The sequence below is a fragment of the Mizuhopecten yessoensis genome, unplaced genomic scaffold, assembly GCF_002113885.1.
Source record: "Mizuhopecten yessoensis strain PY_sf001 unplaced genomic scaffold, ASM211388v2 scaffold8573, whole genome shotgun sequence".
NCBI lineage: Eukaryota > Metazoa > Mollusca > Bivalvia > Pectinida > Pectinidae > Mizuhopecten > Mizuhopecten yessoensis.
The window spans coordinates 638961-653524 of NW_018407615.1; the positions used below are offsets into that span (position 1 = coordinate 638961).

General features: G+C 37.1%; 2 protein-coding genes across 3 annotated transcripts in view; one reads left to right on the top strand and one right to left on the bottom strand.

The window, feature by feature from the left end:
- Positions 1-5705, top strand: part of LOC110456227 (pyruvate dehydrogenase (acetyl-transferring) kinase isozyme 3, mitochondrial-like) — a 38292-nt gene extending 32587 nt beyond the window's left edge. For both annotated transcript variants that reach the window (XM_021506829.1, XM_021506830.1), the window contains exons 7-12: positions 332-409; positions 1374-1450; positions 1932-2030; positions 2158-2268; positions 4330-4443; positions 4735-5705. In XM_021506829.1, coding sequence (XP_021362504.1) covers positions 332-409; positions 1374-1450; positions 1932-2030; positions 2158-2268; positions 4330-4443; positions 4735-4890 — 635 coding nt within the window. In that variant the 3' untranslated portion in view covers positions 4891-5705. The remainder of the gene's footprint in view (positions 1-331; positions 410-1373; positions 1451-1931; positions 2031-2157; positions 2269-4329; positions 4444-4734) is intronic.
- Positions 5706-12339: 6634 nt separating this feature from the next.
- Positions 12340-14564, bottom strand: part of LOC110456218 (ATP-dependent zinc metalloprotease YME1 homolog) — a 37975-nt gene continuing 35750 nt past the window's right edge. The window contains exon 20 of the mRNA XM_021506815.1: positions 12340-14097. Coding sequence (XP_021362490.1) covers positions 13882-14097 — 216 coding nt within the window. The 3' untranslated portion in view covers positions 12340-13881. The remainder of the gene's footprint in view (positions 14098-14564) is intronic.

Here is a 14564-nt window from a genome sequence, read left to right on the forward strand (position 1 = left end):
ATAAACAAATAACATGTACTTTTTTGTATGGCTTATATAGAGGATTTCAGGAGTGATGATTGATCATTTGGGTGAGTTAAGTCTCTGATAGAGGCTCAGTGTTCTAGTGAATTAACTTACGAATGAATGTATATTGTTACGGATTGTCAGGAATTGAATATTTTATTTCTCTGATAAATAATCTGGGGGCTGGGAGTGTTGAAACTTTTACATGTTTGAATATTTTATTTCTCCGATAAATAATCTGGGGGCTGGGAGTGTTGAAACTTTTACGTGTTTTGGGAGAATTACAGGTATTACAAGGAAAAATAAATGTATTTTTTGTTAACAGCTGCCTATGGTGATGCCCGCTTCTTGTGTGAAGGGTATTACTTAACTGCACCAGAGATGGACGTCACATGCCTTAATAGTGAGTATTCTAAAAATCTTCTGTCGAACATACGGGTAGCAAAAAGCTCCCTGTATAACTGTTGTGATAACAGTATACAGAGAACAATCACTGACATGTCTTATTGGGATGTTATAATTAGGACCATCCAAATGTTCCTGTATCTATGTAGTGCTGTAGATATAACTACTGTACAGGTTTATATTTAATGATAGATTTCTTGTTCAGGATCCTCTACACCTCTATATTACAACCTATGACAATGTATTATGTTATATAGACGTTCCCTAACCAGAAGTATGTGTAGGTTATCATGTTTATCTGACTCGAGTCAATTAATTGTAAATTGTATTAAGACACAATATTTACCGCGTGTCTTTTTCAAATTTCAAATTAACTAACGGGAGTTAGATGAACTTGATAATTAACAATCACGAGATTGGGGACCTTTCCCTCCCACAACCTCCAGATTTAATATGTAGAAAACCATATCATTCTCTTTGAAATACATTATTCCTGTTCCCAATTGGGGAAATAATTGCCATGAACTTTGACATCACAATAGAAGATGACATAGCAAGGCATCATTACTTGATTTCATGATTAGGAAATTGACCGATGAAATCACGTCCAGGGTGATACCCACTGTTGGGTCACCTAAGGTGATTAACAACTCCTAGCAGGTTAAACCAACATGTTATAGTGGTTGGGAGTGAAAACTACTATTAACTTTTGTCAACTCTGACATTAAATATGACCTAACTAAAGAAACCACATGACTTTGTACTGTGATTCATACTGATGCAGAACCAAGGAATGCTGCATTACTTGTTATACCAGTGTTTAGGTCATATCTCACATTGTTTCTTGCAGTTATTATTGTTACAATCTAGAACACATATTTAAGTTGAAACATTGAATGTTAGTGTTAAAATGTACTTGCATAAAAAAACCAAATGAGAGTTTTTTATTTTTTTATTTACAGCTTATGACGAGGGTAAAAAGATCCAGATTGCTTTTGTTTCTTCCCATTTACTTCATATCCTTATTGAAATTTTGAAGGTAAGACATTTACAATCAAAGGGATACACAGTGTAGGTTTGATCAAAGAGATGAACACATAAACAGCAGCACAGTTTGCTTTTTGTATATCTGTAGGAGCGTATCATACTGATAATAACACTCCTATTTTTAATACCGTAAAACCTTTGTCTTCGATTTCCGTGTACCAAGGGAGATTATCTCTCATGTCCAAGATGGCGGTCTGCCAGAATCGTCGAACTTTTCATGAAAAAAAACCTTGAAATTGCTTACACTTATGTATTTTGCTCACCCCCAACTTTGGGCATTAAATTTTTCAAAAAAAGTGCGCAAATTACACGGGTTTTTACAGTACTTGTAACAGCATGGCAACAAAATATTCTGGGGGATGGAGGGGTTAGTAAATAGAGCATAAGCTTACAATTCAGGGTTTTACTGTATCATACACAAACATGCCATTTCTGTATAAAGTATATTTAGAGTGTTGTGGTTTTGTTATCAGAACGCCATGCGTGCCACAGTAGAGACCCACTCCAACAAGGACATCATCCCCAAAATATCGGTACAGATAACCAAAGGCAAGGAAGACCTCACAATCAAGGTAAGCTTGATTATCTCCCTTGAATGTCAGTTCAAATATGGTTTCAGGGGTGATTGAGTTAGATAACTGTTAACAGAATACTTAACCTAATTGATTTGTTAATTTATAAATGCCTGTTTTTTTCCAGATATCAGACCGTGGTGGTGGTTTCTCCCAAGATATAGCAAAGTTAGTGTTTGAATACATGTACTCCACTGCCCCACGGCCGGACTATGTTGGGGAGGGAAACGCCCCTATGGTAAGTTCCTTCTTGATATTATACTCTTGAGTACCAGTACTAATAAAATAAAATTGTGCAATACGTAGGGAAGAAATTGATTTAATATACCTGACAGTTTTTAGCTCACCTGGTCCGAAGGACCAAGGTGAGCTTATGCCATACCGCAGCATCCGTCGTCCGTCGTCCGTCGTCCGTCAACTTTACACTACTAGTCATGAACCACTGAGCGGATTTTAACAAAATTTGGTGTGCAGCATCCTTGGGTGAAGAAGAACCAATTTTGTATAAATGGTGGGTCTGGCCCCCAGGGGCCTGAGGGGCGGGGCCAAATAGGGGAAATATAGCAAATTATTCTTTAAAATCCTTCTTCTTCTGTAGGAATTAAAGGATTTGTTCCATATTTGGTCAAAAGCATCCTTTGGGGAAGGGGAACAAAGTTTGTATAAATGGTGGGTCTGGCCCCCCTGGGGGCTTAGGGGCGGGCCCAATAGGGGAAATATAGCAAATTATTCTTTAAAATCCTTCTTCTTCTGTAGGAATGAAAGGATTTGGTCCATATTTGGTGTGGAGCATCCTTGGGTAGTGGGGATCCAATTTTGTATAAACCATGGGTCTGGCTCCCCAGGGGCCTGAGGGGCGGGGCCCAATAGGGGAAACATAGCAAAAAATTCTTTAAAATCCTTCTTCTTCTGTAGGAATGAAAGGATTTGGTCCATATTTGGTGTGGAACATCCTTGGGTAAAGGGGAACCAATTTTGTATAAACGGTGGGTGTGGCCCCCCTGGGACCTGAGGGGTGGGGCCCAATAGGGGAAATAGACGTAAATCTTCAAAATCCTTCTTCTTCGGTAGGAATGGCAGGATTTTGTCCATATTTGGTCTGAAGCATTCTTGGGTGAAGGGGAACCAATTTTGTATAAACGGTGTGTCTGACCCCGCTGTAGGCAGAGAGGTGGGGCCCAATAGGGAAAATAGAGGTAAAACCTTTAAAATCCTTCTTCTACCATAGGGATTAAGGGATTTTATCCTAATTTAGTCTGGAGCATCCTTGGGCCAAGGGGACTCAATTTTGTATTAGCAGTAGGTGTGGTCTCCGAGGGGGGCAGAAGGGCGGGGCCCAATAGGAAAAATAGAGGTAAAACCTTTAAAATCCTTCTCCGACCATCGGGATTAAGGGATTTTATCCTTATTTAGTGTGGAGCATCCTTGGGTGAGGATGACTCAATTTTGTATAATTGGTGGGTATGACCCCCGTAGGGGCATAGGGGTGGGGCTCTGTTTGAAGTTTGTCCTCTATATCTCAAGTACTGGATGGATCTTTCTGAAATTTCATATGTACTAACAGCACCTACCATGGAGTGCTATATCTTAACTTCATACCAATTACTTTAATTATATTCAGGTGAGCGATACAGGCCCTCTGGGCCTCTTGTTTATGTGTCTCAGCCAGATATTGCCATGGGATAATGTAATTCATCGGTGAATATTGTATTATTTTATAGGGGATAAATTTTAAACCAAATGGCCAGCTTGGTCGAAATACTTTATTTAAGATGGTCTCCATGGCCTCTGATTGGCTATTAGCAATATTGGCTCTAACTTCAGTTCTATAAGGACAACATTGTTGATACTTTGTGGGAGTGACACATAGAGGCTATGCTTTGTAATGAAAGGCTGAATTTTAAGCTTCAGGATTCAAGATGGCCACCATGGCTTCTGATTCACTGAAGCAGTAAGGGTTATAACTTGAGCTATATTCGTTGACCTTATTGATAATACTTGGGAGTGATGCACATGGGATAACCTTATGTTAAAAGGCAGAACAAATTTCTGGATTATAGGTGGCCTGACATTAGAAACTTCAATGCATTAGTATGCCTTTGGATTACAGCGTTCAAACTAAACTGACAAAAACGCACCAAAATAAAAAGCATATGTGCAAATCTTTGAGTTTATTTTCATAATACATGTAAACCATTTTTAGCCAGTCTTCTATAGTGTTTACAGTATATCAATAGTGTATGCCATGATACAAGGAAGTTGAGAAATCCAATCAGTTGTACCTGATATATGTTTGTAGGCAGGGTATGGATATGGACTGCCTCTGTCAAGACTGTATGCTCGATACTTTGGGGGAGACCTACAACTCAGCTCTGTAGAGGGTTACGGCACAGACGCATACATCTACCTTAAGGTACTGTATATCGCGGTATATCCTTAAGCATGTTACTTCATTGTCATCATAACAAATATTTGGAAGGTGTCTAAATGAGGTTAAATTTTTAATACAGTTTGATGAATGAAAATAAACTTTTCATTTGTTTAAAAAAAAAATGTTAATGCATTCTTTGGATCAATATTTTGTGTAAAAGTGTAAATGTATTTGACTAGTCACGGCTGTGCTTACCATTGTACAGTGTTTACTGTTTGAGCCAATCCTGTGGAATTGACCTTGTGAAAAAGAATGTAATTTATGTGTTAACAGGTGATGTCTGACAATGCTAGCGAGTGTTTACCAGTATACAACACAACAGCTTCTAGGATGTACCATTCAGACATACCTGTATCTGACTGGAGCTCCAACAAACCCTGGCACAAATCACACCCACGAGGCTACACCACTCACGCTAAGAAAAGTTAGTCAGGTGTCAAAGGCCATCCAAGTATGGAGGTATACTCTCCTTGTGACATTTCGTTGATGTCTCCAGGTCGTGCAGGACGTACCTTGGCTAAGAGCTTTGCTGATCATGAACATATGTGTGTGCCATTCAGGGATCTATATTTATAGTAATATTGTTCATTGCTCTTTATTTATCTATTGCATGCCTATTACAAATTGTGATGCCACTATATAGTCCTACTGCATTAGAATGCCATGCCTGAATTTTGATGTCATTTTTGTATTTATATCATAATGGTACTATTGAACACAGACCGTTATTGGAAAATATTTGTTCTTTTTATTAAACAAGAACTCATGTTACATATATCTAACTTTAACCAAATGCTGAACTAAAACAAATTCATTGAATTTTCTCTGAAGTTGAATGTTCTGAAAATAGTGTATATTAAAGCTCATCGGATGACCTAGTATTAGTAAATCTGGCTGTACTTGTGTGTAACTGTTAGGAGTGACATCATAGATGTTGACCATCCTGCAGTCAGCAAGACCTCTTGTGATCTGACTTTTATTTCGTCTTCATTCTAGTTATTATCCTATGGGGGAGATCATTTGAAAATTTCATATCAGTCATAATGATTTATTTGCAAATAGAGATACAGATGTATCTTAGTTTCCTAGAATATTGATACAATAACATATTCATCAACTATGAAACATTTGATGATAGTCCCAATGTGCTCATATCTGTAGTCCACAACTTTTCAAACATTTTATTAGCTCACCTGGCCCGAATCGTCCGGTGTCTGTCGTCCGTCAACTTTTTCCTTTAAAACACTACTTGTCCTGAACGGCTCAGAGGATTTTGACCAAATTTGGTCTGGAGCATCATTGGCCAAAGGGTTCTCAGTTTTGTATAAACGGAGGGTATGGTCCCCCTGGGGGCAGAGATGCGGGGCCAAATAGGGGGAAAATAGGTAAATAGAGGAAATTGAGGAATTTTTTTCTCCTGCTATACAAGTAAAGGGATTTAAAGCAAATGCAGTCTGAAGCATGACTAGGGGCAAAAGAATCAATTTTGTATAAACTGGGGTGTGTGGGCCCCCTTCTAGGGGCAGATGGGGGGGGCCCATTAGGGGAAATAGAGGAAAACTTCAAAGATCCTACTCCTTTTGTACCGATGAAGGGATTTTGACCAAATTTGGTCTGGAGCATCATTGGCCAAAGGGTTCTCAGTTTTGTATAAACGGAGGGTATGGTCCCACTGGGGGCAGAGATGCGGGGCCAAATAGGGGGAAAATAGGTAAATCTTTAAAAATCTTCTTCTTCTCAACCAATAGAAGGATTTTGACCCAATTTGTCCTAGAGCATCTTTGGACAAAGGAGACTCAAGTTTGTATAAACTGAGGGTGTGGCCCCTATGGGGGCGGAGGGGTGGGGCCCAATATGGGAAATAGAGGTGGGTTTTTTCTCCTACTATACAATTGAAGGGATTTAAACCAAATGCATTCTGAAGCATGATTAGGGACAAAAGAATCAATTTTGTATAAACTGAGGTGTGTGGGCCCCCTTCTTTGGGGCAGATGGGTGGGGCCCATTAGGGGAAATAGAAGAAAACATTAAAAATCCTTCTCCTTCTGTACCGTTGAAGGGATTTTAACCTAACTAAACTTGTTCTAGAGAATCTTTGGGCAACGGGAATGGACTGTAATAGGTATTATGGTATAGTGTTGTATGGCTGACTGGACATAGATGGCTGGCTGTGTGTCAACAATGTTAACTTGCTGTTCCAATCCTTAATTCATCAAACTTGCTTTACTTGTGTATTTTGGGAAGTTGGAGTGTGGCATACCTAAATCAGATCTTGTGCTTTGATGCAGAGAGATTTGTGCCCCTTTGTCCTTTTTTGATAAAAAGGTTTTTCCATATCATAACTTCCTTGCTATTTCACTGAACAGAAACTTGTTATTATTGTATATCTTGGGAAGGGAGAGTTTCTAATTTTGTAACATCAGTTGAAAATCAAAATTGATAATTGAATGTCATACTAAAATTGTTACTTTGCCTCACTGCATAAAATAATGGCTACATATTTCATTTGCGAAACATTGGCAAAGGGAGGCAATTCTTTTAAATATTAAGACAAAGAATTAATGAAGTGCATCCTCTCTTATTCCTTTTGCTAATAATATTTGTTCTGGTCTGCAGTACTCTTGTTTATACTTTTTAAGAGGAAATTTAGTGTCAGGTTTGGTGTGTAAATATCAATTCTTTTACATTTATTGGTCTTTGTCCCTCGAAAGAGAGAGCCTGTAAAATAAATACAGTAAATGTCCTAATTCCTAATAACTACTATTATCTCTAATAATGGACAATTTATATACATAATTGTTCATTATAATATAATAAGTTATTGTTACATTTAAATCAGACTTTGTAGTCAGTCTGTCTTACCAGGGCCTCGGCCAGGTAGTATCCCGTGGCAGGTAGCTATAGCTGCAGGTACCAGGGCCTTGGCCGGACAGTACCCCGTGGCAGGTAGCTATAGCTGCAGGTACCAGGGCCTCGGGCTGGTAGCTATAGCTGAGTTAGTCTGTCTTACCAGGGCCTTGGCCGGACAGTACGCCGTGGCAGGTAACTATATCTGCAGGTACAAGGGCCTCGACCGGACAGTATCCAGTGGCAGGTAGCTTTATCTGCAGATACAATGTACATGTATGCTGATCTGCTGCTCAGCTCAGAGCGACTGGACAAGGGTTTGTGGGGGGTGAGGAAAAGTGGTTGTGCATGCGTCGTTCATATAGACCGAGCTGCATGCAAAACATCAGGTAAACGTTCTCTCACTCAGGTGTGACATAAACATACACACATACACGTGGCTAAGCCTATGTTTTTGGTAACCCTAGATATAAATAAACACCCAGTCTACATCAGTATGTCAAATGGAAATCATGAGTGACAAAAAACTATATGCTTTCTCAGTATCATGGTTGAGAACTTTGTAAACAAAGTTTTTTTTGTTTTGTTATTGAAAAAAAAAATCACTTCTAATTTGTCTACATTTTTACAATTTTTGCAATGCATAGATCATGGTTGCCTTACAAATTATTTCAGAAAATGTTTGATGACAAATTAGTCTATTAATAACTGCTTTCTTTGTAAACTAAACAGTGACATAATTTTTGTTTTAATAGTCTTCATTGTTAACATTTTTTAGGTATATGAAGATGTTCATGAGGAGATGGTTTATTTGCATGCTTTCTATTTCAGATTTTGTTGAAAGGTTATAGCTGTTTCGTGTTTATTATTTATAACACAGAGAGAAAAGAGATTTTTTTTAAACAATGTTTGCAAAATGCAATGGCAGTTTTCGTTGCAATTTTTTTAATGAGAAATCAAATATCATGAATTAATCATTGATGGGACTGGACTGTTAGTTTCACAGGGCATATTAAAACCTTATGGCACTTTATCCGATAGCCAGACATGTTCTCTATTAAAAGTAATTTCTTGGAAATTGGAATGTTGCAAGAAAAAGATAGTATTCTGAATTTATGTATCGGTAAGTAATTTATTAATTTGATGCTTCAAATGACGTGTTGTCAAGTATTTATGTGAAAAACATATCTTCCAGTCCTGATGAAGCCTCGCACATAGAGGCAAAACTAGTCGGCCAAATAAATTAAATACCCACTTACCGGCGACACTTGAGCATATTTTGATTGAGTCTTCTCTCTTATCACCCTGTGTACCTTGGGTATCTTTACTTAAGTGAAGCACCCCACTTAACAACCCATTGGCATTTGGATAGACGTTGGCTCTACTATCCTGTTTAAACTTCCAATGCATATTATAAAGTCCATATCGATATGAAATATCTTTACAAACGACTTGTAATGAGTGCACAGGTGATTATTACAGGTGATAATGCTGGTGTTCATTGGACATTGTAAATGCATTTAAGTACTGACATGTACTGTACCACAAAATACATAATTACGTTAATAAACTAGTCTTTACATTGAGTCTGTGGATTACAAAATGGTAAGATTTGAATATTAGTATTTAGATTCTTCCACATAGAAGTGTCCAATATAGTGCATATGGTGATATCGTCTTACAGAGAATATAAGTATACATGCAGATGTCTACATTGTTTGGGATAAATTTAGTATCAATATATGCCTCTTATGTAAAACCAATTGATCTATCTGGTCGCCGACGATCTACCCAGTCTAGCTCCGCTACATTCCTCCCTCCTTTAACAAAGTCTTATGACCCCGAAGACACACGAGACCCTATTCCACCTTCTGTGGGTATATTTGTTGGGTGCCAAATGTAACAGGAGAGGAAAAATGCACAGCCAGACCGAGGTTCGAACCCGGGACCTTCCGAACTCTTGACAGATGCTCAACCAATTGACCATCTGGTCGCCGACGATTGACCCAGTCTAGCTCCGCTACAGATATATTAACCATTCAGTGTATACGGAGAAGGTTTTAATAACTATTGTGTACTTCTTCTAATCATAAACTATAACTGAACAAGTTGTCCTTTTCCTTTTTTTTTATTGTCCAAAAAAGTAGTGGGAAGAATAACAAATTCATTTGAAGCTGAGGAGACTACCGGAATATGTGTGTTTAAAATGAAAATGGTCCAGTCCTTTTACAAATTTATCCACAATGATGTATAACTTACAAGAAGTAGAGTACGTTTGTTTTTTGTTCATATGTATGTGTGATGTAAATAAGTTAAACATTGTAAGTGTACAGTGTATTTGTATACATTAGTATGTATATGTTAAAGTTGCATGATATGTACAGAAGTATATGTACATTACCTGTACATAAAGTGTACATTAGTGTATATCACCTGCACATAGTGTACATTAGTGTATATTCTATGTACATTACCTGTACATAAAGTGTATATTCTATGTACATTACAGTATAATGTGACCGGGTGGGGCGTCCTGCTTGGTGTCTTCGGCAGAATGTTTCAGTTAGGTAGCACTATAAAGTAGGCATCAGTTTCGCGCTATCACAAGGAGACAAACACGAACATATCGCAGCCTCCCAATATACACACACACATACACTACACGCATGCATCTTGCACCCAGGGGAGGCCGTCCTTAAATGACCTTAGCTGTTAATAGGACGTTAAACAAAATCAAACAAACAAGCAAACATTACCTGTACATAAAGTGTATATTCTATGTACATTATGTTTGTATTACCTGTACATTATAAATCATGTGTTTGTTCTGTATGAAGTAACTTCAGAATGTAATAGGATTTATATACTTAGTAGCTGTATTTGTTTGTATACCATTTCTGTAGACGGTCCAGATTTATGATAACTTGCCCATTTTGTCTTATACATCGATGTATGTTTTTACATAAATTTATCATTGTAAGTACCAATAGTGATATCCCCAATTATTTTTGAAAATATGGTTAATCTCCCAATATTTAGTCCCAGTGATACAGATTTCCCTTTTCTGTTCTGTGTATATCTGTATATGTTGCATGATAAAATTGTGCCTATTTTGTATATCAGTGTTTTGTACGGTTTTGAAGCATACATGTATTTGCTTCCTGCCAATAGGTTTTACGCCACGTGTCATTCTCTCTAGCCCCTCCCTCACACACCAAGTCTTCATTTCTTGCATATATATATATTTATGTTTTCCCCATGTTTCACCCATTTTGAATTTATATGGATAGATGACTAAGCATCGTGATGTTCATCAAGTATTGATATAGTAACATCAAGATTATTTTAAAATGAAAAATTAGAGTTAATAAAAAAAATAATAATATCAAATTTGTATTGTTTTAATTTCTGAAAAGCTGCTAAATAAGTATTTGTGTAGTCCTAAAAAAATGTATACAACAAGGTTACCGCGAAGGGGTACATAATTCACCGTAATATGTCGAATGAGCATTTGTTTGCATCATTGAAAAATATGAAATATTTGTGAGTAATTTGTTAAATGAGCAATAATTCAACATACCTGGTAGATCAATGAGTGCAATACAACATTTTGGAATGCATGTAGTACTGCATTAATGAACCAAGGGGAATAACTCCGTAAATTACGATCTAGTAATGGTGGTTATCAAACCGAGCTCTCCTTATAATTAACCTTCCAATGAAGTATGAAGTCAATCCATTGAAAACTGAAACTGTTATCCAGAGCCTAACTAAGATACCCCCTGTATCGCATAATAACACATAGGGAATACCTGTCCTCCATTAAAAAGGTAAAATGAAAAAATACTACCTAGCACAACTCGGATAAATCTCTGTTACACTCAAGTGGCTATGATTGTTTTGGTAAAAACCTTTTGTAATAATGTAATTGACCTACATTTCATTAATGAAATATTTTTCTTTAGATGATGAAATGGTCATGTGTACGAGGGTAAATTGAAATCAGTTTAACAGTTAAGGAGCTGTAAGGCAGATTGAATGGCGGCAAGATGAAGAGATTACAGTATCACCCTTGTTGTAGGGGGCAAAAAAATATGACAGGTAAAAATATATGATGGTCTTGTATAGGATTTTTGGGTCTACCATTGGAAAATCTCTGTTAGATCTGATTTGCGTTTGATCTGTTTCTTTATTTCTCTAGGATTAATATACTACTGTATTGCCATGAGTAAATGCATCTTAAGTCGACTTTCAATACAGATACAAAACTGTACAAAAAATAGTTCACATGTTAAGGCTAGCCGATGGTTCCGATGACAGCTAGCTGGCCATTTCCTGTTTTCTGATCAATTTCAAAATGAAACTTGTGTTACTCTGATTCAAGGGGAACTTTTATATGGAATTAAACAAGAGGCCCAGAGGGCCTGTATCGTTCACCTAATTATGTTTAAAATAATTGGTATGAAGTAAAGATATAGCACTCTATGGTAAGTGCTGCAAGTACTTATGAAATTTCAGAAAGATCCATCCAGTACTTGAGATATAGCGAGAACAAACTTTTAACAGAAACCCACCTCTATGCACACCCACCGTGTATACACGGCCTAAGCTTGCTCCAGACCAAATTTAGTCAAAATCTACTTGGCCGTTCAGGACTAGTAGCGTTTTAAAGGAAAAGTTGTTGGACGGACGACGGACACTGCGATATGGCATAAGCTCACCATTGTCCTTCGGACCAGGTGAGCTAAAAATGATTTAAGTAAATCTGAAATAATAGCGATAACAAACTTGAACTTCTCAAATCCATGATTGCTGCCCTTGACACCATTTTGTTTTTTAGAATCGGTATCAAAATGAAATATACACAACTGAGGACTGAAAATAACCGTCATATGAAATCGGAGAAAGGCTCGTCCAGTACTCTGGAGATATAGCAATAATGTAATAACAGCTGTATGACGGAGGAAGGGCGATTTAAATACCTCACCAGCATTTGACATTGGAAGCTTTATCATAAAACAAACACATCTCTTGTTTAAAATTATTTAATCACAATAAAATAATAATAAAAATATTTTCATTATCCAACCTTTAACAGAAATGTCCTCTTGTCTTATCTTATTTTTTTTTAAACCATTCCATTAATTAACATTTTCTTGCCTCTCAGTGTCTCAACCCAAACCTTTTCATTTACATAAATAAATATTACATTCCTGTCACTCCATGAAGTCAGATGTATCACCACAACCCATCACTTTACTCAATACCCCCTAGTACATATGGCCATTTCTTTCGCATAAACCCTTTGCCCCATCCCCAACCCTGTTTTTAGACATGGTCATCTTTTCTGCCCAATCCCACAGCCCTACCTATATCCATCCCGACAACATATTTTGTTCCCCTAACTCCACACTCTGACAAACCCACCCCTTCATGCTGTTAAATGTATTCCCCTTGCCTCCACCCAGACGCAACACTTGTCTCCTCTGCCAAGGTTATACTTTCGACCTTACCCCACCCACTCACTCTTCCACTTATCCAACGCACAAGAATACAATATCCAATCATCTCTAATAGAAGATTCAAATACCATTGACATCTGCTTTCGAAAGTTTTTTTTTTTACATGGACCATCAATCTTATCATAATAGATAAAGCAAGAATATCACATCAAAAAACCAATGACCTGTAACATGATAATAAAAAAAAGGTATTTTGCTTCAACGCACAGATCACAAATGTCCATTTCTGCTTCCTCCTTTGTATAGCTAGCAATAAAATAGTTTATTAAAGACTTTTTACAAACATTAAGTACACATTAGCAAAAAGAAACGTGTAATACATGTACTTTTGCATCTAACAGAGTGCAAGCACTCGTACAAGAAATTTAAAAATGTTCACATCACACCATGAAATAGATCCGAGAGTCACCAAGGAACAAGGACTATTCTATGTATAATGTATTACATTTTAATCATGCGTTACTGAAGTGACAAAACTCATTGTTAGAGGAGCATCAAACCATTGCACCGGTACATTTGACTGACATCACAATATTTTTATTTCCTGCAGTAATCAAATGCAGCAGCCTCTGTTTCGTCCCAGTTCAGTGAGAATCACAAGTTTTTTTCACCATAAACTGATTTCTAGATTGTCCCTGTATTTTACTCATGTTTGTTCTGCATGATATCACGACATGATCACTGGCTGACATTTTTTCCCATGTTTTAAAAAGAAATCATGAAACACTAAGATTTTCATCAACCACTCAAGATTACAGTTGTAATACACGGGAGTTATAAAAGAAATTGCATTAAAACTGTTGACATACCAATTTATCACAACTGTGAGAAGCATGCCAGCAACAAGTTGATGTATTCTAATTCACCCAATCTTTGAGTATTAACAAGTCTTAAAATGATCCTGAATTGTAGTGTAAATGCCAATCATGTGACCACCAATTAAGCGGGCAAGCTTACAGTAAAACTTTAAACATACTTCATGTATCTCAAGTTGTATGTACATCTGGTCCTTTATTGAACATGTAAGATGTTTTTTTCTTGATAAGACTTATCAATTGGTCTGTCCTGGTTTGTCCTTAAAGATGATGGTTTCCACTATGCTCTGAGTTCTTGGTTTTGAAGGCAGTGCTGCCTTTGGCTTCCTTCCTGCAATTACTGCCTCTACATCTTCTTTGGAAAGAACTTCATATTTCAACAAAGCAGCTGCCAGGCGGTTAAGGTCATCTCTGTGTTTTTTCAACAAATCCATGGCCCGTGCATAAGATTCCTTCAAAAAAAGATCAAGTAATGCAATCATAACAATAGTAGCTAGAAATGTGTCTATAACAGATAAAGTAATAAATCATAACACTAATAGCTAGAAATGTGTCTATAACAGATAAAGTAATAAATCATAAAACTGATAGCTAGAAATGTGTCTATAATAGATAAAGTAATAAATCATAACAATAATAGCAACTGTAAGGCACGGAGGCACTGCTCTCCTACTTAATAACTAGAGAAAGGTCCCATGTTCTACTCTAAGGAGCCTAATCTTGTAAAGTTGTGTGACCCTAGCTACAATGCTTGGTTGTTCACAGGCATCAATACAAAAACTACTCTCTGGTCGGACGCAGAAAATGATAACACCATATCTCTGGCAATATTTTTTGGCAGGGCATGTTATGTAATAATGCCAATAATAAAAAGGCACCTATGAACAACAGCAACACTATTTATGTCCCGCATCATTTT